Source organism: Ciconia boyciana, chromosome 12 (genome assembly GCF_034638445.1).
Source record: "Ciconia boyciana chromosome 12, ASM3463844v1, whole genome shotgun sequence".
NCBI lineage: Eukaryota > Metazoa > Chordata > Aves > Ciconiiformes > Ciconiidae > Ciconia > Ciconia boyciana.
Genome location: NC_132945.1, coordinates 2456174 through 2483228, shown reverse-complemented (window position 1 = coordinate 2483228; position 27055 = coordinate 2456174). Strand labels below are relative to the sequence as shown.

Here is a 27055-nt window from a genome sequence, read left to right as displayed (position 1 = left end):
AGTAAGTGTGAGAGACAAGCAATAAACACCATTAAAAGACTTCAGCGTAACCGACGGCTCTCGGTTGTGCTTTCGTTGTTCAGACAGAAAAAGGTTGATCCTATAAATGGCAAGCGAGCGGCCTTCTCGCAAACTACTCTTTAAAGAATTAAGTTACTGGTTCCTTCAGAGGATGTGAACTGAAGTCTGGGATTTGGGCAAATCCTAGTGCAGTTTAGGGGCTGAGAATGCATCTTCTGTAGCTTGACAGCAGATCTTCTAGACGGTGCAAAACTTCAGCGTGTAAAGCTTAAAAGAATGTACCTGCTGGATCTACCAGGCAAATAGAGAAGATAAAAATGAATAGTTTTGGTTTAAAAAATTATCCTACACCGCCCTCTGGCAACACAAATATTAAATAACATAGTTCCCCTGCTGTGAGCAGCATAACGCTAATTAATTACACATTGCAAAAAAAGCAACGGAGACTGTTTGGCAATCTCTGCAGGCCTGGGGTGAAGCTGATTTGCCCTGTCTGCTTTCAATTTGTAACTGCCTTGGGCAAAGAGTGGGAAAGCAGGTTAATGAGGAAGCGTATTCAGTGCTCTCCTAAAACCCCCCAAACCTCCAAAGTCTATTTTGTGTAGGTGTATCCTAAGTAATTAAAACCTGTTAGTTGCAACAGGTGAGAGATCCAACCCACCAGACTTAACATGCAGCAGGAGGGGATGCATGACGTTCACTTTGTTGTATAGATCCTGTACTTTTAAAATAAAGCAGTATTTTCACTTGAAAACTCCACTTCCTTCAACTTACGGGACCACTTCAAACCGTGAACAAATCATGCAAACAAGTCAACTGTGTGAGAAAGCATTCTAAAACAATTTTATTGGAATGATACAGGAACGGTTAATATACAGGTTAAATCCTCAATGCCTGCCTTCTACATAGGAAAAAAAAAATGAAATGAACAAATTCAGGTCTTGCACCCATCATTAACCTAACACAGGTATGGGAAACAGAAAAACAGCATATAGGCAACAGACTCCTAGCACTCCTAAATTCATGCAAGATATCGGCATCAAAATGAATGCAAGTTTTACACGCAGCCCCACAACAAAGATATTTTCGGTATTTTTCAGTTTGTGTTGGTGCCTTGTTCCCCGGACAAAGAAATAATTCAGTCTGTCTCAACAGAGCTTTCTTCGGAATGCTGATCCAGTTTGAACGCTACCATATGGCAAGGGTGGGGGACCAGACGAGGGAAGTGACTTTGCTTTCTTAAACTTGGCAATTTTCTTCACCCTCAGAAACAGAGATTGACCTCATTTCAGAATGTTTTGGGTCGCTGAACTGCCAGAATTTGGCAGCGACCTTCAATTACAGCTTCTCCAAAATAATGACTGTAATTCACAAAACTTACACCATATTTTCCTTACACAGGAAACACAGCACATTGGCATGAGTATAGTGACTTGTGTGTCAAATTCCACTTTCTTCACAAGACTTCACTTAGTATTCTTACATACTTTCTCAAAAACTTGACCACTAGTGTCACAGAGAAAGATTACGCCAATATTAAGAAAGAAAAATCACCTCAGTTCAGAAAGACGAAATCGTAGTGAACAACAAAAATTGGACGCTGGATTTAAAATGTAACATAACTTCCATCCCCAAAAGATCTTAAGAAAATAAATGTCACAAAATTTCACTAATTGCTGATAAAGCTTGTTAATGAAAAAGCACGAATGTGCGTGTTAATCGTGAAGGTAAGGCAACATTAATCTATCCCTATGCCTTTTGATACTGTGCTTGCTTTTGTAAGGACAAGCTTCAAACGGACTCCCAGGCTCCCAAATCAGCAAAGACAAAACGTGAGTTAAATACCATTTTAACTACCTTGGCTCCACGCTAGATCCTGCTCACTCGGACATCGGTGGGAGTTTCATCATGAGCTCTCCAGAAGCAGAGCTCCTCTCCAACCGAAGCAGGTAGCTGCATTTCTCTTTTAACAGATGCTGACAAAATCATCAGTGGTAGTGAAGGGAACAAAAGCCCCAAAGAAATGCTGGTGAGGGAAGTATTTAAATTACTGCACTTTAGAACATCTTTGGAAACGTAAGGTTTTACTTTTATCCTGTTCCTAATTTCAGACTTCAAAACTATGAACTGTAAGCTGTTCCAGAAAGCATTTCAAAAGCACTGCACGCATTTTACAGCATCAGTGCAAAATAACCGCATGGCGCTGATAAGCTGCAGCCTTTTGCTCCTCTGTACCGCCTGTTTCTCTGTCTTCATAAAGCAAAGAAAATCAAAATGTGTGTGTGCAGAGCTATTAGACCCATCCTCTAACTACAGCAAGGACTAATTATCTTTCTTACTGTCTTTTCATGCTTTTGGGGAATAAGTACATTATGTGGTGCAAAAATGCATTTTAGATGACCCACATACTTTTTAAACCTGTTTCTTATCCTTCAGGGCACTTGTAATTATTTGTATTTTTGCAGAATATGGCCAAGAAATACAGTCTATCTCATGAGCACTGGGAGAACAGCCAGGTTAATATTGCACATGGAAAATTCACCAATACAAGACACTTTAATAGATTCGCAATTCCTGTAATAGCTTCATGATATGGCAATAACAATGGAAAATAAGTTTTTAAACCTTAAAAAAAAGAAAAAGGTCTTCCTTAATTACAATAGTTCTTGCTATTCAAACATTTATTTCCTCATTTGAAAAAAATACTATATGAATCTAATGACTACTTGAACATGCAATAAGATGCCTAATACTATAAGCAGTGTGAACTGGTATTTTTGTAGAGAAATACATTAAAGGCTTTCACCCTTACACAGGTAAGGAAATGCCATTTCTGGCCGTTTTGGCTTATTTGCAACATTGCCTGGGAATTAGCGCCCACTTCACTGAGGTGCACTGCATCTTGCACACAGACATGTCATCGAGTCGTGCTTAGGCAGCTGTGTGATCAACTTGCCAATGGAAAGGCCGTCCATTGCCCAAATCCCTTTTTCTTTGTCAAAAGAGCCCACACGGATCACTTAAATGAGAAATACATGGCATTATTTTCTTTTTATCATCTGTACAGTGTGTTACAATACAAATCTTAAATATCCATTCTACAAAAGAACAAACACAACTTTCAAAAGTGACTACAATGGCTATACTACACGATACCACCTACAATTTCATCTGAAACCAGAAAAGACACTGAAAAATTACTGTGTAATTCAGTAACATTTTTGAGGCAACTCAGGCACTACAGTTAGTATCTGACAAGGTTTTAGATGCTGTTGCTTGTTTTCCGTATTTTAAATAGTTGGGTCCCTAGGTATAACCCCATCTGTATTATTAGTACTAAAATAAGTTTCTTGAAGTTTACACAAAATGGACGAATTGCCAAGACGGTTTAAACTACGTGAAAATCATTCATGTCTAATTGCTTCAGTTTCCTATGCTTCCAACTTTGTAATAATACACTCCGTGCTCTCTACCTTTACGTTCACATTTTCATCTTGTGTTCGAATTTGTATTACGTACGGTGAATGCTGCAAGCACCAATCAAATGTTAGAAATCACATCTACGTTTCTTGAAGCAGAGACAGTTGTACTATTTTATAAAAAGCTGTGGAAATTCCCTTTACAGAACATTTAAGGCAGTTGAAATTCATGCTTGCTGCTTTGCCAGGGCTTCAGCTTCCTGAAAGAGCAGAACAGAGTTACACGTATTAGTACTTTATGAAAGGCGACAACTTACACATACCTGTGTTAGGCACCAACATATGACACAACAAAAATTGCAGCAATACATGACTAAGTACTGAGCAGCACTGAACCCAATTCAAGAAGAGAGTCCCCACTGCCTACGATGACGTTATAAAACAAGTCCCATACGGTGCTGGCTTTAACTCCAATTCTAAGCTAGCGCAAGTAGGACCTGCAGGAATATTCCAACCTGTGGCCAAGACCAGTTTTGATCATAAGAGTTTAAAACAAAGGATGATCAGATATAATGAGTTATCCCTGATTTCCTGTTAGGACACAAGAACTATTCAGAGATCAAAGATTATTTGAAGAACTATGGTTAAATGGAAAAGGAATTCTTAATTAATAAAAATCACCATGTAAAAAAAAAAAAAAAAAAAAAGAGGTCTCAGCAGAGACATAATTTACTCTCTGAACTAAACCCTACCAAACAACCCATTTAGCTTTTGCCTTCCAGAAGGGTGATCAGAGCAGCCTGCGAGTCCTTAGTCAGACACAGCTCGGAGCTGCTCCAGCAGAAGACCCATACGTGAGCTCCATCGCAGGGCTGGCAGCAGGTCTGTCCTGGCACCGGCTCTGCTGAGTAATCCCAGCTCCCCGCTGCGGGGGGAAGCGAGCCAGCAGGGACGTGCTCCTTGGGAACCGCTCCTGCCTACCACCCGCTCTCCATGCCCAGGGCTCCCAAACCACACCTCTTCCAGGGACCTGGTATAGATCTGGTGCCCTTTGCCTACATGAAAACATTCCTATGCAGCTTCTGAGATGAAGGAACAGCTGAAGCAGTTTAGCAGACATACCAGCTAACCTCTAAATTCTCAGTGTTTCAGAAGGAACAGTAAAAAACAATAGCCTGCATTTCTCAGTCTTCTCTCAGCCTTCGTAAGGTGGTCACAGATGGGAACAGAATGACAAGAGAAGAAATGCAAAAGGAATTTTTTTCCAAAGATCGTTTCTACAAGTGTACTTTTGACTGAAGATGAATTTAATTACCTGTTAGCAGCAACATGGCCTACAAAAAGATGAACAGTCACAGCGCTCTCACTGCAGCACTTCAGGGTGGACAGCATGGTTTATTTTAAAGGAAAAAGTTCTGCTAAACTCAACTTTTATGTAATGGAGTTGTTTGCTTTGGTGACTGCGTAGAAACACTGGAGATAAGAGACTTAACAATTATCATTGTTAACATAAGCCAGTATGCTAAACAAATAAAAAACAAGAGAAAAAGGACTAAGAAGGGAATTTCCAAGAAGCCTGTAAGACTTGTAAGAGAGGGGACACAGTGGGTGACCCCAGCTCGCAGGGCAGGAAGTACCACGCATATCTCCGTTATCTTAGACGTGGTGGATCACTCTGGTTTTCCTGGCTATCTGCCCAAGTGCATTGCATCGTGCTGCCTTTTAACTCAGGGGCGTGGGAACAGCCTTGCTTGGACCGCTGGCTCAGGTCTGCCGCGCTTCCAGACTGCGCTCTGCTCCTCTGGCCGCATGTCACGGGTCAGAGTGGAGCCGGGACGTCACCATGCAGCCACGCTGCTTGTGCGAGGGCATCCTATCAGTTCACGGCAGAAAAGGCAGGTGAATAATGAAGGAAAGATTAAAAACGTCTACAAAGCCTGACAAGAAAAAGGATGTCTGATATTCTCTAACAGATGAGTGGTTCTTTGAATGGTAACAAAGAGGAGATGGCTCCCTTGGCTTTGTAACAACTCCATTAACCAGTCGTGGGCACTGCGGAATGACATCTAGCTCTTTTCTTTTTTTGCCAGAAAATGGAGGACAAAGTACTTCTCTTCAAAACAGGCAGTGGTAAGCTGGAGAGGATTCCTGGTATTTCCCTCATCCCCAGGAAAGTGGGTACAAGTAACTCAGAGAACATGCTAACCTATTTGTCTGGAAGGTCAAACTCCATTTCCTTGGGCGTGGTCCTGCAAGTTACCTGGGAAAGGCTCAGCTTTTCAGATCTGACACTATCCTTCTTTCCTACTTTTCCTTTTTTCTCCCTCGAGGCCCCTCACTGAGCATGCTCTCAGTCCTTAAATAATTAACCACAGCCTTTAACTCACCAAATCCTCTCCCTTTAAAACCAATATTGTTTGAAGTGGGGATACTTAAGATAAATTGAATGCCAGCCCTTCCCAGGGTTTGTAGGTCCATTTGTACTCTCAGTGCCCAAAGCACAAACCAAAGCACCAGGGCTCAGTAAATAGTTACTTGCATTTCCCACGCTCACTTCTGAGCCCTTCTTGTTTAGCATTAATATTGCAACTCTGTGTTCAGAGTCAAACAACTTTCCAAATCTCTCATGATGACATTTAGTAGAGGTTTGCTGTCAAGGTCCTCTCTTGCAATTGCACACAGGTTGATCCCAGACTCCTTCCATTTTATGTAGCAACATACGCAGACGCAATGTCATTAACTACAGTATCACATCCAAGCTGCATGCTGTAAATGCCAATTTCAGCATCTACAAATCAGTTTCTTCTCCTCAGCAGCAGGCCATCAGCTTGATTTGACATCACGTAATTGTGGGACGGATACCAAAAGTCAGACTAACAGCAGAATGCACTGGGTACGAGGTCACTTATGTAAAGGTTATCTTCATCGGCTTGGACGCACCTCCCCAAGCTGTAGCAAGCAATACGAAAATTCAGCAGAGTACAACTGCGTTATGTTTCTCCTTTTTAAAACTCACCTTTTCCTTAGGTGAGGACAGAATCAGAGCACCCCTTAGGACAGAATCAGAGCAACTAACAGCCATGGAGACTGCTTCTGCAATCTGGCAGGTTAAGTAAGCAGCAACGTTCATAAATGTTATCAAGACAGATGACCTGATTCATTACAGCAGCAACTGCTCTCCAGTACCACTGCACTCCCCAGATCTCGGCCGCGAGGGGAAACACACGGGCTTTTCTGTGTCCCGTGGTCTCAGGGCTGCTTTCTCACTCCTTGGTTCTATCCCGCATACTCTTTTGCGCAGCGCTGTGCAGATGTTCCAAGAAACTTAAATAAGATTTGCATGACTATCACACTGTGTGCAGCTGGGCTCCTAACGCCGGTGACGCATGACACTGGGGCATGTATCACAGGTTTTGCTCTCTGCAGTTCTCTGTACAAGGCAGAGTTTTTCCTCGCTACACCATTCACATTAGTGGAAATTAGTTTGGCTCCCAAAACTGTTTCAATCTGACCCACAACTTGTAATGCTTAATACTGATGGATCATCATTCACCTTTAAAATTAGGTCTCTTCGTGATGTGCACTGACCTTCAACTCTTACATGAATAAAGTTGAAAGGAAATGGCATGTTTATCCATTGGAACAAGAAAGCTGGAAGTGACCTGGAGGATCCTGCTGCTGTCAAGTGAAACGTATAAAGCAGGCTTGTCCTATCCTATCAAAATCACAAGGAGAATTCCAGCCCATTGCGTCCGCAAAGCAGCAACCCAGTTTGTAATTGGCAAAGGAAAACAAGGCTTCAGATAACAAGCTGGAGGAAAAAAATTACTCTGAAGCAAGACCACATTATTTCAAAAACAGCAACTCTGGTTTCAAGTATTTTCTAGTACAAAAATCTCACCAAAACTTCACATGAATTAAGTTTTTATACTGAATTGAAATAATTCTTTGGTTTTGCGACAACTTTTTTCATCTAGATTTCTTGTGCATTCTTCAGTGCAAATATTAACTACTCTTTCACTTGTTCCCAGAGTCTACAATTAAAGAGAAATCCAACGGTAAGAGACAGTTATTACTAGTGAAGAACTTGACCCAGCTCTTCTTTCCAAAGCAACAAAAGCTTTTCCATTAACTTAAAAAAGAGCAGTGAGGATACCAAAAGAGCATCTGTACTGAACACAGAGTTTTTCTGGTAGAAGGAGGGGGAGGAAGATGCCTCCGGGGAACACAGCATCCTCCAAATAAACCAGCACATAACAACAGCATGTCGCTGTGATGTTGAAGCCTGAAAGTTAGTCTCTGGAGACTGAATATCAGACCAGCAGGTAGATTGATTGGGGCAACCACAGAACACATAAAAGATCCTACTACGAGCAGTGAAGAACGAGGTGTAAAATACAGGTTGTGATTTAGTGTGAGAAACGTGCACACCTACCTTTGAACCAGGCGGTGCAGTCAAGCCTAAAAACGCATATACCGCGTTGTTCTCTCGAGCTTCAAAGAAAGCTTCATAGTCCTTCACGATGGGAGTCAGAAGATGGGGGTGGGGGGAGGAACAAAAGACAGAAGTATGAATCGTCAGAAACAACTGCAGCTCAGTTTGGTGTGCTACCCAACCCGCACCGAGCAAACTGCTTCCTGTGGCCGAATGCAAAATTCAGAGCATCACCTCAGATATTTATCATTAGCACTGATATCATAGAAATTGTACTGTCGGAAAAGTGACAAGCTGGGAATTTCAGTATCTGTGGCCATAAGATGCTGCTGTGAGGTGCTTCCACCTTTCCCAGAGGGACAGCCTCCATAGCAAGGTAGTTGTCACTGGTCTGGCGTGGATGTCCCTCCTGCAGGAGCAGGCTGAGCCCATACCTTGTCATCGGAAACACTGATGTCCACGGGCGCCACTGCTAATTACTGGTTAGTAATGGCAACTGTGCAACCATGGACATTAACTCTTAAACCTGTTAAAAGTTAAATTTAAACCCGTAAACTGAGAGTATATCCTTTCCCATCATGTTTCCCATTAATGATTGGTCTACACAGATGAAGGAAATAAGGTGGCACTGTTCATTGTACTCATAGTGCACTACAGTTGCTCTAAATATGCACACAGCCACTTCCCAGGAAAATTACAGTAAAAACAATGAAATAATACAAGAAATACCAATGCTTCCTTCTCTGCCCTTTTTTATATTTGAGGCAGAACGCAGTGCTGTATAGAGTACAAACAACACAGCTTAGTTGTCTGCTAAGTTAGGAAAGAGCAAGCAAAAAGCCCACAGTGTGGCTCAGCAACAGCAGTTGCCAAACACGGACCAAACTAACCCAGAAGGTTTGTGCAAGTCCACCGTTGTCCGAGTTACCACATACTTCCCTCACTCCGATTTCCAAACTCAGCACATATCTGTCCTATGACTTTCCTTCTCTCCCTTTCAACTGAAGCAACAGTACCAGCTTTCTCCAGCTTTACTGGGGAATGTTTTGATGCAGGAGTCCTGGCTGAGAAACCCAAGGCAAGGCAGCAGCTCAGAGCAGGCTCAGTCTCAGGCTGAAGTCAGGGAGAGAGCTGCCATTATGGGCACCCTGCTTCACATGCTTGTCTGTCTGGTAGGCAAAAACCTAAAAAAGAGCAAATGCTGTTTGAAAACAGCAGCGTGTTCAGGACAGGGGCAGCTCTATGAAGAGGCTGTTGCAGCTGGAACAGAAGAAAGTACAGGGAACACAGGATTCAAGCTGCCTAGAGATCAGGGACGTCAAATTATTAATGCATGTAAAATGCATACAATACATGTAGCATTCCGGTGCTAGTTTGAGAAAAATGTGTATGGTTATGTTAAATCCTCCCTGAAGCCCTTCTGTTGACAGTACTGGGGCTGCTTGATAACAAAGGGGTTGTTTATCTTGCTGGTGCATAGTCCGGCAGTCTGCTTCGTAGCATCTACCAGGAAAGGAATGCCTGTGACTAAGGAGCAGGGTTCATGCCAACTTGCATGGCATCTACAGTTACAGCCTTTCTGCTGTGCACAGGCCAATAAAAGGCAATTTGCTCATTCCTCTGCCAGTTATGCTGCATCAGATGAAACAAACAGGGAAGTTCACGCTTGAGATGGATCAGATAAAGACATAAAGAGGTTCAAGCGTGTGGGCATAGAATTACCTGTTACCTTCCTGAAAGCTAAACTGTAGTTAACTTGAATCCAGCTACACAAATTGACGGAACTTCAAAAGTTCAAAGTGACGTCAACCAAAACTTTGGGGATGAAATAAACCCACAGCAAGAACTGGTCTGAAGCATCTATACCCCTCTCCCCAAAATTACTGTATACAAAACTGTCATGGGTTGCAGTCGGGGGATACATTAGAAGCACCTCTGATAAGCAAGCATCCAGATCTAGGTGCATACAGCTTTTTCTCTTCCTGTCCCACACCACCGCATAGTAAAGCCCTGTTCTGCTGCACAGCTACAGCAATGCAGCAGAAACGTGGCAATGTTTCACTGATAAAGGACAACTGCACGGTGATCTGCTTGCATTCCTCAAGCTCCAGTACACCAAGGGAGAAAGGTGATACCGTTGCAACTGGACTTCCTACTGGTACAGAAATAGTTGCTTCTTGTTTGTTTGTTTGTTTGTTTTTTTAAAGAGAGAGAACTGAACAGAGATTTTCAGCTCTCTGTGACTAGCCCCTTCTCAGCTTTCAGCTGCAGACAACTATTGATCATTACATTTGTCACTCTAAACCAACCTTTTTCCATGTCACAACCACAGTCAGTAAAGTTTGGAGAGCCAAGCGGTACATTAGCTCACTGTGGATATTGTTTCAAGTTCTGCTTTTATTACAAGCAAGAAAAACATCCTGGCGCATTGAGAATAATTTCTTTCAGTAGCTGCAGAATCGCCTCACAAAGGTCCAGAACTGGCAGATTCTGACTTACGGACTTTGCGGGTCAGGACCAGACTGCAAAATGACTTAGAAACCAATACACAGCACCAGAGGAATGCATACTGTGAGCTCTTTTCAGAAGATATTAAGTTTTAAAAATAAAATTAACAGTTAATCTAATAATAATTCAAGCATGGCCTGCTGAGTAGAACTGCTTCAGGGCAACTTACTTTTGATCAAGCATTAAATTACAAGTAGGAATTGTATTTGCAATATGAGTTTTAATCTGTTCAAGGCATTGGAGTAAGTGGACTGCAACAGCCTTCATTTTGCAAGCAGTACACAAAAACTGATCCCAAGAAGGATCAGAAAACTGATTTATGGTCATGGCAGACATCACTGCATATGAGCACTTATTTGGGAAGATGAACAGACTACGGAGCGATCTGGGATCCACACATATTGGCAAACCCCATGTAGACAGAACACATCTCTGAACTTGCTACAGAACATAAGGTTGATGCAACAGTGACAGATTTCTGTGAAGTGTTAGTTCACAATCATGGTGAATGTGAGAATTAAAAAAAACCTGTAAACTTTCAGAGCCATAAGATGGGAAAAAAAAACCACAGGGAAAAAAATATATATACACTGCAAGCTGGTGGCAGGGTCATTCCAGTAAGTAGCACAATGATCTGAAAACCAGGAGGTCCCAATTTTAATCTCTCCTCTATGGAGAAACTGGAATATTCAAGAATCAATTATTATTAAAAGCCCAAGAGGAGGGGTAAATGTGTAACACCTTCCGTGCCCTTCACAGTTTGCATACTTGAACGTACAGCTGGCCAAGTCCTTTCTTGCTGATCACAACAGCAAAGCACAGACTGTGGCAGCGAGTAAGAAGACTGGGACAGGAAGAGATGGAGACCTGGAGCCGTCCCTTACCCCGAGGTACCGGCTGTCATTGAAGAGCCGGGGCGGCAAGGGGTTCCCGCTTGCTGGCCGGCTGTCTTCAGGGACGTTCTCGCGCATCCATTTCCGATTCTCCTCATTGGCGGCGATATCCTTTTCCTCAAATTCAATTTTGTTGGCTTCCAAGAAACCTAACACATCTTGTTGCTGCTTTTTAATCTGTCACAAAAGGGGAGGGGAAGAGAGAAAGCAAACAAAATCAGTCAAACCATTTTTTCTGCTGCCAATTATGCAATTCAATGTGGAAACAAGGGGGTACAAAACAGGTTGAAAATGGAAGCGGTAAGAAAATTCTTAGAATAAAAAAGTATCTTCTAAAGAGTCCTATCTGAGCCTTGACTTGGCTCCTATATAATTGAACAGGCTGAAGTCTAAAGACACTGTCCTTATACACGTGGGTGTGGTGAACCTTAAAGGTCTCCAAGCAAAAGCAAAGGTGCCCCCTAGCAGAGGCTGTGTTGTCCAGGCCTTACAATTAATTTGGGGGAATGTTGTTTTTTCAGGTGCAGTGAAGTTTGCTGGAGGGACATCTAAGGTACAACCTGCTTCCTTCGTGCCCCTGGAAGCACAGGCTGAACCCACCCTTCCTAAAGTCCAGGTTTTTGTCCTCCTCATGTAGGCTATGCACCTGGTTGCAGGGACTTCCCGACAGAGATCTCATAAAGTCATCATTAACAGTAAGATCTCAAAGCAATTTTGTCTCGTGTTTCTTTGGACAAAAAAAACAAACCTCCTCTTCTGCTCTGCTCCAGGTTGCAGCAGCGGCAGGTTTGGTCTCTGGAGAGCTGCGACCCCCCACCCCCCGTCCTTGCTCGTCTCAAGGAGAAGTCTCGCGGGGCCTGACTGCACAGGCTGGATGCGATCCCGCACCTGATGCAGCCCATCCTCTGCGTACTCACACAGCACCCAAGCGAAAAGCAGGATCTGTGCGGCAAAGACTGTGCTGGCTTTTTACGGGAAAGGTGGGTTTTATTACTGTCATATATGAATTATTGACTTCCTGATACACAGATCTTCTGCTTATGCTCTGTTCTTCCTCTGCGTGACTTTACCACCATAAAGGAAATTATAACCATGCGCATCCTGGCAAACAGTAAAAAATGGGATTTAATGGGAAATTTGTTCTCTTCAAATTATTCCCTTCACTACAAAACCAGTCCAAGGCCTGGCTTTAACCTAATTAGCTCAGTGCAACAAAAGCAGCGCTTCATACAGATGTTGCACTGCTTCTAATTCAGGTCAGCCACCAGCTCCCCCGAGCAGCCTCTCCATATACGGTGAAGGGAAAACAGGCAGCTGCCGGCGAGCAGCGCCGAGGTCAGGGCAGAGCCAGCCGAGAGCCAAATATGGTTCCTGCGCCCCCGGCTCGCACAGCCCCACACCCACGGGGCACGGAGCTGGACCGGGAGCTGGAGGGAGGGTGCGAGGTTTTAGCGTAGGAGAAGTGCTGCCCTGGAAGGGTGCGGTTTGGGAGAGCAGAGCCTCTCCAAAGAGGAGACTGCCATGCCTTGGAAGCCTTTAAGCATCCATCGACTCGTTCTCTAGTGGCTCCTTCGGAGCCATCGCTGCTGGCTGCGTGACAATCCGTGATGGCGAACCGGTCCAGGTTAAACTAGATCTTGGGTGGGGTGGTTTGCTGCATCTCGCTCAGTGTAGTGCAAAGGGACCAACCCTGCTCTCCCGACGGGGGAAAAACGTGCTCCCAGCTTCAGGAGGGAAGCCGCCTGCCCAGGGCTGCAAGAGCCAACGTAATTCCTCCTAACACGTCAGCAGAGGAGCCGCTGAACTCGATTAGCGAGTACCCTTGTACCCCTAAACAGAAGAATATTGCTGGGCATTAGCTAATTTTCATCATGGCTAAAAATAAATAAAAATAGACAAGTTAATACCACCCCGAGGAAATAATTTATGTTACAGGCTGCATAGAAAAACGTTTCTCAGCAGACTCGAATCTACTGGCAAGAGATTTCTTCGCTTGCCTTTAATAACAGGGGTCACAGCAGGAGGGAGCAGTCAGGGGAAGTTTTTCTCCACCGTGCCATACAGCTCAGATAAAAAAACAAAAGCGAGCACTTCCTTCATGAACTATTCTGTAGGACTAAAATAAGGGAAAGGTCTTTGTAATTGTAAACTCCTCTGTCAGCGGTCAGTATCTAAGGCAACATACTGACCTGGGAATAAGTGGGAATTTTTTTCTCCAAGCTAGTTCTATTTTAATTAACTGTTTCCCACCATTGGTAAATTACAGATTCAGCTAGTTTTCATTAGTCTCGGGTCCTTAACTTATCCAAAATCTGCTGCTTAGTGAGAACACATTTTGAGATGTCCCAGAATTTATAAGAAAAAAAAGAAAACCAAGTTTTTACCCAATCCACTATTAAACTATACACTCTGCCGTGTAAAACAAGAGCTCGAAGTTTTGACAGTAATTAGCATTTTGATCTCCTGAGAAGTTTTGTAAATCATTTCTACTATTAGATTGCCTCCTAGCCATACACACATCCTCACAGCATCTCGGCTCAGTCTCACAGTGCAACCCCTTCGCAGGCAGACTCCGCATATCCAGTCCTTTCGTGCAGCACCCAGTCTGACAGGGCTGGACTATCTCAGCCATTAAGATGCTTCTTCAACATGAAGGAAATGCCTCTGGCTACCCTATGTTACCATTATTTCATATGATGAGCTTAAATAGAGTTTTTCTCTTAGACATACGTATGCAAAACATCTCTCTGTACACTGCCACATTGCCTGTTTCGCCTTATTTTCACTCACTCTCCCAGCTTCATGGAGCAAGGACAGTCTCTGGGTTGTTTTTTCAGCTACAGGTAGCACAACTAGATCCCAAGTTCACAACTGCGGCTCCGAAAGGCTATCACAGCAGATAACCCTCTCCGCTTGTTTATGAAGAGCTAGCAAAGCTGGAAATGTATTTTTTCTGCTAGAAAAGGCACCATGTGGAAGGCAAGCACGGCAGTTTGGTCTCTGTGCCGCTCTCGGTCCGTCTGTGGTCAAAGGAGGTAATTCTGTTAGGAACTTCAAGAAAAGCAAGGAGCTGGTGTTGATGCATGAGTGATATTCATTTGAAACCCTAGTTTTCTGGCTGAAGAAAAAAAACAAGTTGGAAGATTAAGAGGTGATGTCTTCCTCCTAGCTCCTCAGACAAGTCTTCCAACCACGGTGACAAGCATTTACACAAGAGCATTAAATGCTCCAGAGAAACATGGCACCAACTGCTGGGCGGAACAGACACCGAGCTGCCAGATCGCATTATTTTATGGGATTTTATTTAGAAAGCTTCTATTAATCTCAGGCAGTGGAATACCACTGGGAGGAAAGTGCCTAAAATAGAGCAAGAGACGCCTGCTGCTGCTTCAGGGTATTTCGTCTTACTCGAAAGGGCATACTTACCCGTACATACCCTTACTCAAAAGGACAAGAGCCTGGAAGATGGTTCCTGCTGCCCATGTTTGGGAAGGAGCGAGAAGCTTTTCTTCAGGATGTGCCTGTCAACACGCAGCACTCGCTTCCCAAAAAAACCTCTCCCAGTTGCCTAACCGGGCATGGACACCGGCCAGTGCCTTTCCAGATACCGCACCTCATCCTACGCAAACAACTGTCTTGTCTAAAGCTATTTTGGCCTGTTAGGTGCAGCTAACTGCAGTTTGCAAACATGAAAATCCTTGTTTATACTGAGTGCTCCTGGCACATTTTGCAGGGCAGAGAGCACTAGCGGAGAGCCGGGAACGTGCATACAGTCAACGCAGGAGCCGGGGAGACAAGGGCAACACCGCTGTGGCAGGGTCCTGAGCACTGGAGAGGCAGAAGGACTCGTACATAGACACAAAAGCACAAGAACAACAGAGAAATCACAGACGGGGATGGGTAGACAAGGGGATGGGTAGACAACTGCACGGAAGGAAAGAGCCTGTGGGCAGGAGCGGACGGGAATGAGCAAAATGGATGGATGGAGACGGGAGGGAAATCCCAGGGGTAGAGGTGGGATGGAGACAGAGGGACGGAAGGAGAAGGGTTGGGGTGGGGAGCAGCAGAAGTCAGTACTGCCAAGAGAAAGGCATCCTGCTGGAGCTCACCGCTGCCCTGCTTGGGGAAACAAGAATGCCCTCGTGAAAGCCAGTTTTGCTCACAGATGGCCTTACCCCCCACCCCCAGAAACACATCCCTGGTTTCTTAGCCTGAACACACCGACTCATGCTTCGTGGGGCATTCTTGTGGAAAAACCAGCTAAAATTACTCAGGTGAGTGGAAACATTATACTTTTTGCTGACGTTCCTAAGATAATGTTGAAAGGAAACATTTAACCAAATGAATCGATTTTCACTTGGTTTTGGCTTTCACTGTCTGTTCCAAAAACAGAAATAGCTTTATGGCAAGTGCTTGGAGGTTAAGCAAAGTCTCACCACCAACCTATAATCTTCTGCATACAAAATCTGCACAAGCAACATTAGAAGCACATGCTTCCAGCAGGCTTTTAAAAAAAAAAATACTCTCATGTATCAAGATTCTCTTCCTTTCCAGTTACAAGACAATCATGAAACATTAGGCTTTCAACAGAGAATGTGCATAAAGTAACGTTATGAAAATGAGTAGTTTAGGATTATTGTCCCTCACTTGAATACACATCAGAAGTTAAATTTACTGTTCTAAGATCTAACTCGCATCAGTGGATGACATCAGTAACAGAAGAGAAACCACGTCAAAGCTGCCAAGAGTAGAGACGGAGGACATTTTCCAACGAATCACAGTCCATCAAAAACGGAGCTTTAACCCTAAAGTGGGCAGAAAACTTTCCAGAAAATGCTGCAATGGTTTAGACTCAATATTTTTTTTCTCTTCCAAATCTTTACTCACTGGGGGGAAGGGGGGGGAAAAAAAAAAAAAGAACTCAACTAAAAGATAATGAACAGAAAGGAGGCAGGGGCGATGCTGCAGGACGTTGGTCCAGCAAGCAGGCAATACTCCATCCCCAGCTCCGGCCAGGATTGTAAACCAGCTATCCAACAGCCAGCCTCTCTTAGCACTACCCCACTGCAAGGAAACAGCTGTTTTAAATGCTTTACTGAAATGAACTTCAAAGAAGTTTCTATCTTATTTGGTATACACAGGCATACACATACAAAAGAATAGTCTAGTTTACACTGCTGGCCAAGGAGGGGGTTTGGTTTTTTTTTAAATCTTGTTCTTTTTTTCAGTTTATAAATAAATTCCTTGTTGGACAATAGACATGTTTTGGAAATCTATTTATGGACCCCTGGAACCCGAAGTAAGTTTACAGTTTGAGTGCTGCTGTTTTGATCACACAACAAACCTCCCCGTGCCGATAACACGGCTGCAGCTCTGCCGTTCTGGCACTCGGCACGGGGCGTTCTCTGCCATTTCTGTGGGTCCTGTGCCCTGACCTCCATGCAGGGAAAAAAACCACAGATATTCCCCCTCCCCCCCCCAAAGATGCAATTAAATGGCTCATACATTGTTGTGAGGATTTAAAAGAACTTTAGAGAGATTTCCTATAAAGTTCCTGGCCATGGTTATATCATCGCTTATAGCATCCAGCTCCTGCTGAACATGTGGCCTGAGCTGCCTCTCCCAGCCGAGAGCCAGCACCAGGACAACAGAGAAGGAACACCTTCCAGCAGATCTAGACCTTGCACACTTCTCAATTTAAAGACAAAACCAGCTTTAAAAGGTTTTTTACCATTTGCAATTCCAGCCTTCTGGGTTCTAGATAAGGAAAAGCAACTATGTCTTTACAGTGGTTGTATTTTAAGCCACTGATGATTTTAAACAAGCTGTTTCATCATTAGAGGGCAATTCTTTAAATCACAGAGGATATCTGCTTTGTGCAGAATAGTGAAAAAGTTCCAATCCCCAGATGATGCTACCGTTTGTAGACAGACTTATAACCATCACTTCTTCAAACAATTCAGTACCTTTTGAAGATTGATAAGCTCAAATTTAAACAGCAAACAGGAAAAGCACAGCATAAGAAATCTTCAGCAAACTCCGGTGGCAGCCAGCAGCGCTGTCCTTTTGCTCTGCGGCCGAGGTGAAAATACCCAGAAAGTGGTTTTCTTTGGAGGGAACGGGGCAGCATGAGGAATGACGTGCTGCTGCCAAGACAAATTAACTTGCTGCAGGACATCCCGCAGGCTGAGCTGCGCACCGTACCCCAGCCCGTTCCCCTCCAGCCCCTGCAAGAAAGCAAACTGGCCAGCTAAAATCACCAGCCAGGCATCAGTCCTGCCTCTGGGCATTGTGCAGGGGCATGCTATGCAGCCAAGTAAGTCAACTAGCGAGTAAAGAGAAATAAAGCTGAATAAGTCCATTAGCAGCAGTGTTTATTCTCTATGGTCTAGTGTCAGTGACTCTAGGACTTGATCACCTCTGCTGCTGTGGCTGGCTAACACTATGGCTATTCACAGCCACTTTTTGGAATTAAAAAAAAACAGTTGGGTGGGGGTTTTTTTTGTTTTTTTTTTACATTTCTCATCTAATTTCTAAAATTATAATGCCTTCCTCATGTGAGTTGCTAATGCAGAAACTAATACTTGCAAATTAGCTGCAAAACACTTATAATTTTAACTCCTACAAATTATGTTGTTCTGGGAGGCAAACAGCACGGCAGCTCAGCTATGCATTTAAATGTCACTGATTCCTGACGGCCCCCCTAAGCTTGTTCTCCACCCCCAGGACACTACAGCAGGACTCCCTTCTGAGACAAAACACCTCTGAGCCAGCTTGGTCCTGGTCGCCATCAGAGTTTTCTCTGTTTTTACTGTGCTATTCAAGGAGCCAGTTTTTTGTATAAAGTGCTTTTGTTGTTTTTATTTGTATGAACATGTCAGATTCACCCCCCCCCCCCAATTAGCTTAAAATTCAGAGGTGCCAGTTCCAGTGGTGCTGGTGGCCACCATCCGCTGTAAATGGTGGTCAAAGGGTGGGAAACTTGCAGGCACCTACAGCGATGACCTGCCTGATCAGAGCTTTGCAGGCTGTCTCTGAGGTGTCGTCTCCCAGCGATTCATGTCTCACTCATACTTCCCTCTGCCTGGTAGAACATCTACCTATATTTAGGTCTAGGCAATTATCATTACAGAACTCAAACCACTTCTTTGTTCCGGCTATTTTAAGCTGAGCATTACATGTAGGAATGTCATAATTCTCTCTCCCAGTGCTTGGTTTCTGGTCTGTAAAGGAATGAGATTGAGGACAAATACAGCAAGACCACCATGATCTTATGTGACCTAAATCAAAGACAGGAGGCTAGAAAAGCTCATGCTGTACTTGTGCTGCTATTTTTTTTTTTTTTCAGCAATTAGGCAGCATCCAGATGGGCTCCATATGTACTTACTCTCTCCCTCCAGGGCCCTTGGGGAAAGCCCATGGCATATCAACATGTATACTGCATAGCAGCTACAGCAGCCCTCTCTTGATGTGGTTTGCCCCCAACAGCTTAAAAGTTGTTTATTTGGACATGGTTCTCACCACCGGGTGCCCACCAACCCCAGGCTGCATTAGCACCATGTGCCAGCCCACAACCCAGGGCAGGAGGGAACGGGCTCCAGCTCGCAGCAAGAGCACCAACCCGATTGCCATTTTTCAGGTATGGTTCTGGAAGACACTTTTTAAAAGCACGAAAAAGTCCTGGGGTGAAAGGATGCAAAAGGACCACCACTCAAGAGCAAGGCTGGGGGAAAAATACAGGCTACTGAAAGGTTTTTGCAACCTAACCTGGAGGTTGCATCACGTCTGGAACACATGGTCTGCCTGCAGTGGGGCATTTCCCAGGCATAAGGTACCACACCACAGATCAGATTTTGCAGCACAAGCCAAGAATACAGCTAGAACAAAGGACAAAGTCTGTACTTCCCAAAACAAGACCAGAAACGGTAGAAAGTTACATAAATGGAAAAGCTGATTCATGAGAGCAAAAATAAAAGCTTCTCTTACGGATTATAATGTCATTCTAAGTGCACTCATTCAATAACCCAAGGCCTAAAAATTTGTTAAATCCCACAACGACAAAAGCCAAGTCAAAAGATCCTAGTGCATTCAACAAGCTTTTTCCTACCAGAAGAACCAAACACGAAAGCTCATGTCACCTCCATGTACTAAAGTCCTGGGGATCAGGATCCTCAGCAGAGCCCAAGGCCCTTATGGACCCAACTCCCACTCACTTTTATTTACTCTTTGATGCAGACTGCAAAGAGAATAAAATCCCCAGTGGGAGTTTGGCTTTTAGTCCCCTTAGCCTGCTTTGGAAAGTTCAGCCAGTAACACAGGCCTGGCTCCTCGGTTTGGTACAGCCCAGCAAAGCAGCCTGCTGAGCAGGTTCCTAATTGCTATGTCGCTGACTTGCTATTGAAGTTCAAGGAATTAGTTAAGAAAAAATAAGAAACCTTTTCTCTATTGCTCCAAAGGAAAGAATAAAGTAATATAATCATCATTTGGAAGATACTAATATAGAAAACTAATCTCAACCTAATTCTGTTCGGAAGCACAGGAGAACACTAAATACAGTATCCGGCACATTCACTTGTGCTGTGAAACAGCATCGAGAGCTGAAGTAACCCACACAGACTCACTGTTCTGAAAGGCTGCTGAGCTGCCCGCTCCCTCCTCATCTTGGTTAGTGCTCAGCACCCAGCTGGATGGTGCCTTTGCACTATGTATGCGTGTGCATGCGCTGTGCACGCGTGTATATGCCTGAACGGTGGGACAGCACACACTGCGTACGCTCAAGGCAAGGACTTTTGTGCCACGTAAAGTATGATGCACATTTAGGAAAGGTAATGGTGTAAATACCACTAATGCCTGGTTTTTATCACCTTTGGATGCATACAGGACAGCGTTACTTCCCAAGAGGGCTTCCCTACCCAGGGGAGATCCAGGTGAGCACTCAGTGTCACACCACTTCAGGCAGAGGTGTAAATACAGTGCTGTGAACAGCGTGCGACACAAGCTGAATGGTCGTGGAAAGCAACTGCTCAGAAACAGGATTCCAAAGGCTCTTTACAGTTACACTACATGGTGATCTGGGGTATTTGTCACTTGTAGTGAAAGTAGACATCTGCTAGCAAAACTCGAGGCTGGAGTACATTAAGCAACCCCTTAATCATGTTGTGGGCATAATCGCTCAAGCAGTTGACAGAAGCAAATCTATAAGAAGTTCACCTTTGTTAGTGTTGCATGATATCAACAGTCAAAAATATTCAGACTCAAATGGCATCGATTCTTTCATTTTAATGTACACAGGATTCAAGTTTAATGTTGCAGCAGGATTTCTGACTGTCGCTAGTTTTGTGTCAGACGTGCAATACAGCCAGTTCTACCAAAGCTCTATTACAGTCAAATTCTAATAAGAAAGTTACTAAAAAGCCATAAATAGGTCAGAACTAACTTGCTGCATCGCATCGAATGTCTGTTTAGCTACTTTCCTCCAGCAGCGGCCAAAAGCAGATTCCTTTACCCATTAGTCAAGTATGAGGACAAGTAACATTTCCTTATTTATATCTTCTCCGCTTCTGGCAAACAGCAGTAGCAGCACTGCCTAATGAAGGCTTGATTACTTTTTAATGCGTTTTAAGTTTACTTTCTATGAAGACACCTTAAGGATCAACATATTATCACAGCTTAAGTCAAATTCAGCTCTTAACAAATAATATGCAAGCACTGGAAGAGTCAGGGGGTGAATCCATTCATCCCTTTATACCCGCTTGTCAAGGAGTACTGTGGTGCTACCAGGTTTCTAACACAGAACATCTTATCATTGGCAACACCTGAAGACAATGTGGAAAAGTACCCTTTAATAAACTTCAGATTTTGTTCCAGTACATGAAAATGGTTCTCTGTCAGCAGAAAACCCACCGCTTTTCCTCCCAAAGCCACCAAATTCGGAAGCAAATCTTTCTCTCTTTTGGCTGCAAGGAAAAGGAGGGTGACATTGTGCATTCTCCTTTAACTCTTCTCCTTACTGGCCACTCCCCAGTATTTTTTTTTTTTTCAGTTGCTCATTTAGCATTTCCTGGCCTGCCAAGGCTCATGTACCACATTGGCAGCATCCTACTTGTTTTGCCCGAGTTCAGCTCAGCCCCAAGTCTACTAGCCAGATGCACAAAACTCACAGGAGTGTTCTGGATGGGCACGCAGATCAGATGCAAGATGACTTCAGTCAGGATATCTGTTCCCTCACCCAAAAAAAAAGTTAAACATCCCTCTACTGTCTGCTTTAGATGCCTTTATTAATTCTGTAAAGTGCTTAAAAAGAGTCACTACTGCCAAATCAGAGTTATGCAGAAGTCAGGATGCCAACACTCTTCTCCATGGCAGCCACTGCCTGTTAAAAGGCTAGAAGCATAGAAGTAATACAAAACATTATTTCAAGGTTTTATCACAAATATGGATTACCTCGTTGTGCTACAATAAACATGCATTTCTCTCATGTTTCGCTTTTCTTAAGGAAAGGTTTTCCCTAGTTACCTGTGGATCCTCAGCTGGAAACACATTCAGAGTTCATCCTGGAGGAAGGAGCTACATGGTTAAAACTGAGAACTCCAATACAAAGGAGTTAATTTACTGCTGCGATCTGGTTCAAATAACCAGATACTCACTCCATGTGTGCTCATCTTTGCTCTTTGCTTATAAGCACTGGGCCCAACACACTGACTTACACTGACAATCAGGTTATTAATTGTTGTGGGGAAAAGAACCACCATACATTACATGACTCGAAAGTGATCTGTTTCTAAATCCAAGGGGAAAAAATAAGGATCTCTGCAGTCCGCACCACGGTCCTTGGTAACCTGGATTTACCAAACCCTGCGTGACACTACTTTTCAATCAGCAGGTAAGGGGCATTCCTACAAAAAGCTTTACATCTGGCCAACGACTGATACTAGTGACTAAAGTGCAACAACTAAAAAACCTTGGCTGCACCATATGTCTGAACAACTCCCACCCCCCACCACGCGATTCAGACGAAGATGTATATACAATATGAACACTTATCATATATTATCTGGATTTTTAAACCGTGATGCTTTTGGCATGCCAGTACCCCTGAGCACGTTACTGCACCGGCTGATGTACAGTGCCTGTGGGGACCATCAGTCACCTCTCCAAACACAGATCCCTCCGTAGATCAAGAGATTAGTTTTTCATTTGTTTGTGGTTTTCCTTTCTTTTTTTTTTAAGTTATGTGAAAAGTGACAGCAATGTGCAATGGGATTATTTGTCTGGATTTCAAAATGTCATGGTTTAACCCCAGTCGCAACTAAGCACCACACAGCTGCTTACTTACCCTCCCCACACCCCCCATGGGATGGGGGAGAGAATCAAAAAAAAAGTAAAACCCATGGGTTGAGATAAAGACAGTTTAATAGGACAGCAGAGGAAGAGAAAGTAATAATAAAAGAATGCACAAAACAAGTGATGCACGATGCAATTGCTCACCACCCACTGACCGATGCCCATCCCATCCCCGAGCAGCGATCGCTGCCCCCCAACTCCCCCAGTTTCTATACTGAGCATGAGGCCATATGGTATGGAATAGCCCTTGGGCCAGTTGGGGTCAGCTGTCCCGGCTGTGCCCCCTCCCAGCTTCTTGTGCACCCGATAGAGCATGGGAAGCTGAAAAGTCCTTGACTGGTATACGCACTACTTAGCAACAACTAAAACATCCCTGCGTTATCAACATTATTCTCATACTAAAACCAAAACACAGCACTATACCAGCTACTAGGAAGAAAATTAACTCTATTCCAGCTGAAACCAGGACACAAAACAAACAATCCCCACCAAAACTTCCATTTTCAGGGATTTTAAAGCAAGATTTTAACATTTAAAACTGCTTTCCATCATCAGCCAAAAAATAGAGACGTTTGCTTATGGGATGGCAGCAAGCCTTTTTACACTCTGTATTTCCATGCACATGAAACACAGGATCCCCAGCAGTTGGGCAACGGAGGAGTTAAAACCCAAGAAGTCACAAGAAGGGGCTGGCAGCACCAGAGCTGTTACTAGAAGAGGCACCAAACCTCACTAGGTGCATGCTTTTTGTAGACAACCTAACAGCCCGAACACAGAAAAACAGTGAATGCAAATGAAGCTTCCCACTGCTGAACACTGGGCGAAGTGTTTCAGCTCTGGAGAGGTGTCAGACTTACACTTGTTCTCTCTCAAAAGGAAGGATCTGAGCTTGATTTAAAACAGGGGGGATGCCTGACTACTGCTTAACTCTCTGCTCACGCTGGGCTTCAGGCCCCTGTGGGCCCGGGGAGGAGGGACAGCAGCTCGATTTGATTCTCCCCTCCCTTCACGTGGTTTCTGCAAACAGCCCCACCAGGAACTCTGTTTGATTAAGGATGAACTTTGCACTTGAAGCAGCCTGGTGCCTCTGGGCACTGGCTGGCAGCAGCTTGAAACTCATACGCCCAGACCTCTCCAGCATCGAAAGCCTGCCCGTCCTCACGCGGGGGCTCTGCCCAGGCTGCTCCCAAACCTCACCTCCTCCAGCGCTGGGTCCAGGTCTGGTTATCCAGGAGACACCGTTAGGGAAGCACCACTCATCACTGGGACCGTATACATTCAACCTGCATAAATCAGGGTTACAGAAAGAGACCGTCTCCTTGAATTCGAAAGGCTTGTCTCTGAGCATGTATTCGCCCCTTCTTGCACCAGCGTATGCCTTGGTGCAGCTACGTGGAGGTCAAGATGGAGAAACTCTTCCAGTCGCACAGCAGTATTGTTTTGTGGGGCCTCAACCCAGGGAACAAGCCAGGGGATGCAGGACTGCCTCTCCCAGCAGCAATACCGACTGAAAGCAGTATCAAACCGTGGCCTCGGGCCATTCCGGTCTCAGGTCTTTGCTTCATTCAGCAACAGGAAGGATTTGCAAGTGCAAATATTCACATATCAGGATTTCTTCTAGCTTATTTTGTGACTAGACTACTGAAGTTAGCCAAAATAAATATATGTTGCAAAATCAAGCTTCCAGACCTAAGCCTCCCTTTATCTTGCTTTAGATGAGAATGTAAAGAAACGCTGATGTATTACAAAGCCATAGCTTTAACCACGTGCACTGATACCATCCACGAACCATCACAGCACCCAGAATTGTCATAATCAAAAGGAAAACACCACCATTACAATACAAAATAAATTGACCCTTGGCAATTTTCTAAGTCAATTTTGTGGCATTTGACTTTCATAAGCCTGAAAACTGCTCGTCTGGTCCAAAACCAACAGAGAGATAGCTTCCTACTGCGGGAATACAGGCTCCATTATCTCGGTTATCCGTTAACAAAGCATAAGCAGCAGCAGAATATGAACTCCTCATTTATTACGCACAGTTGTTTTCCACAGCAGACTTGAAGCTTGGCAGGCTGTATTTCCCTGGACGCCTAAGGTGCGCCTAGTCACAGCATCCAAACTCTGCACAGGGTTAAATAAAAACAAACAGATCCACTCCTCCCAAAAACCAGTATAAAACTAACATAACTCCTGAACATCACAAATATGAGAGCAGCAGGAAAAGCAGACCAAGGAACCAAACACACAATGCATTATCCTGCAGCGATCACCAGGCTTCCAAGACTACCTGGGAGAAAGAAGTGCAAACCCCAGCACCTGCTTAACCAAAACTGCCCAAGGGTCTGGAATGAACTCGTGCTGTACCAGCCAGAGCATCTCCAGCAACTCCACTTACCTGAGCAAGGTTAGCAGGAAAGGAGAAATCTATCAGCAAACCTGTTGTCACAGCTTCTGAATTTTCCCTCATTAATCATTACTGACATTCGCAGCGTTAGTTGTCTGGCACAACTCAGGCAGAACAACAGAGAACTGTTAGCTTCAAGAAACCTCATGTAATGTTCCCACTTGTACACCAACAAAGCTGTTTGGGTTAGTGCCAGTACCAAGTCCCGCACTTGGTCCATCCCCGGAGGGAGGAGATGCCGTCCCACCACTGCTGGCCCCGGGAGCAGCCCCACAGCCACCCGCTCCCCACCCAACAGTCAGCACATGGGCCCTCTGTCACCCCTTCATGTCCCCTTTTCCAGGCAGTGCCAGCTGGGTTAGCCATGACGGAAGGTGAACTCATTTGTGCTCACCCCCTCCTTCAGCCCTGGGATGCTCAATGGGCAACTCAGAGAGGACCTGAGCAGAGGGCAGCCTCCAGCAACAGCCTCTTCTCCTGGCACGACTGTTCAGTGTATTGACGGTGTCTCTACAGCCTCAGCATCTCACCTTAGTCTCTCTGCTGTAGTCTCTTATCTGAGGCACAGAACAGCCTCAGGAAAGGGGACCTTTTGCTATGTGGAAGAAAAAAAACTTCTTAAGTCTAAGCTACCTCTGTCACAGACTCCTTGAACAACTTTGAATGCACCCTTTGCCTCTCAGAGCTTCCTTTCCTAAGCTGTTAGTCAGCAGGAATAATTATTTTTTCAAATCACTGCTTATTTACTTTGTTGTTTGGGTTAGGGATCATTTCTGGCTGTTTCTACAAACAGTATCAAAAACACCACAGCCCAGCCTCATAGACAGGCTTTACGCCCTGACTATAACACAATTTAACACACAGAAGACTAATCTCCAACAAGATAATCAGGCTCAGTATCACATGAGATGCAGAAAACTCTCTGGAACACGACATATTCCTAGATATTCAAAAGTTCTCAATGTGGCTGAGAAAAACAGGGGGAAAGGCACTGAGGGTGCCAGTGAAAACCTGACTACTTGCTCTAGAAGCTTTAAAAAGGGCTTTAGTCCTGAAAATCTGGACCTCACTGCCTTTGTCAGGTTCTGAGTCTGTTTTTTTCAGCCAGTCTCCCTCTGAAAGCCAGAACAATTATTCCTCCTTTATCTTCATTTTCATAGAGGGTTCCAGGACAGGTCTTAGTAGTCCATGCAATGTTGGCAGCAACTACACCCTATGACAACTGGTGGCTGTCGTGTTACGTCAGTTAAAACAAAACAGCACAGGTCCCACCTCGTTCCACCCTGAAACTTCAGTCTCCACGGTCTGCAATAGCACTTGGCTAATATTTACTGGGGAAGCAGCCCAAGAAGATAGCCTTAGATCAACACGCACCCTAGACAGCAGAGCGCTACAGTTTGGGGTGTTTATTGAAACAGCTGCTCATGTAATTTATTTTTCAGTACCTGTGGATTTATGCTGGAGATGAGGAGCCCTGCATAGCAAAGAAAGTACAGAGGAAAAAAACGTTTTTTGTTTTGTTTGTCTGACGAGAGCTGAACTCTGGTTAGGAAAGGGGTTAAACGCACAGACAAGTATTGCACAAGGCTCCTGTGGTTTGCAATAAAAAGAAGGTTTATTTCCTGTATGGTTTAGCACACAGAGAGACTAAATTAACTGACAAGACTAAAAGTTTACAGCATTAATTGCTGTTTCACTGCCTTTATACTGCCAGGCATTTATTATCTTTAAATAAAAAACTACTTTAAGAAGAAATATAATACGACCTCAGGGATCCTACACTAAATCCAGGTGCTTCTGTTCTGTATTACTTTCCATTGTTGAAGAACTCGTATAACACAGACATTATTTAGCAAAAGAGTCTTTTTGATGACTGCTATTCTAAAAGTAAATGAAACAAATTTTTCAAGAGAAGAAAGCTTTTTTTCCTGAACTAAAATACCTAAATATCATAACACAAAGGAAGAGGGGATTAAGAGAAAAGCTATGGATTAAATACAAGTTTTTCTCCCCTTTCCAAAAAGAGTCA

The 27055-nt window shown here is 44.1% G+C and overlaps 1 protein-coding gene across 1 annotated transcript in view; it reads right to left on the bottom strand.

The window, feature by feature from the left end:
* Window positions 1-840: 840 nt before the first annotated feature.
* SH3BGRL (SH3 domain binding glutamate rich protein like) overlaps window positions 841-27055 on the bottom strand; it is a 37608-nt gene continuing 11393 nt past the window's right edge. The window contains exons 2-4 of the mRNA XM_072876666.1: window positions 11268-11453; window positions 7876-7956; window positions 841-3700 (exon numbers count right to left, since the gene is read on the bottom strand). Of these exons, the coding sequence (XP_072732767.1) occupies window positions 3668-3700; window positions 7876-7956; window positions 11268-11453 (300 nt within the window). The 3' untranslated portion in view covers window positions 841-3667. The remainder of the gene's footprint in view (window positions 3701-7875; window positions 7957-11267; window positions 11454-27055) is intronic.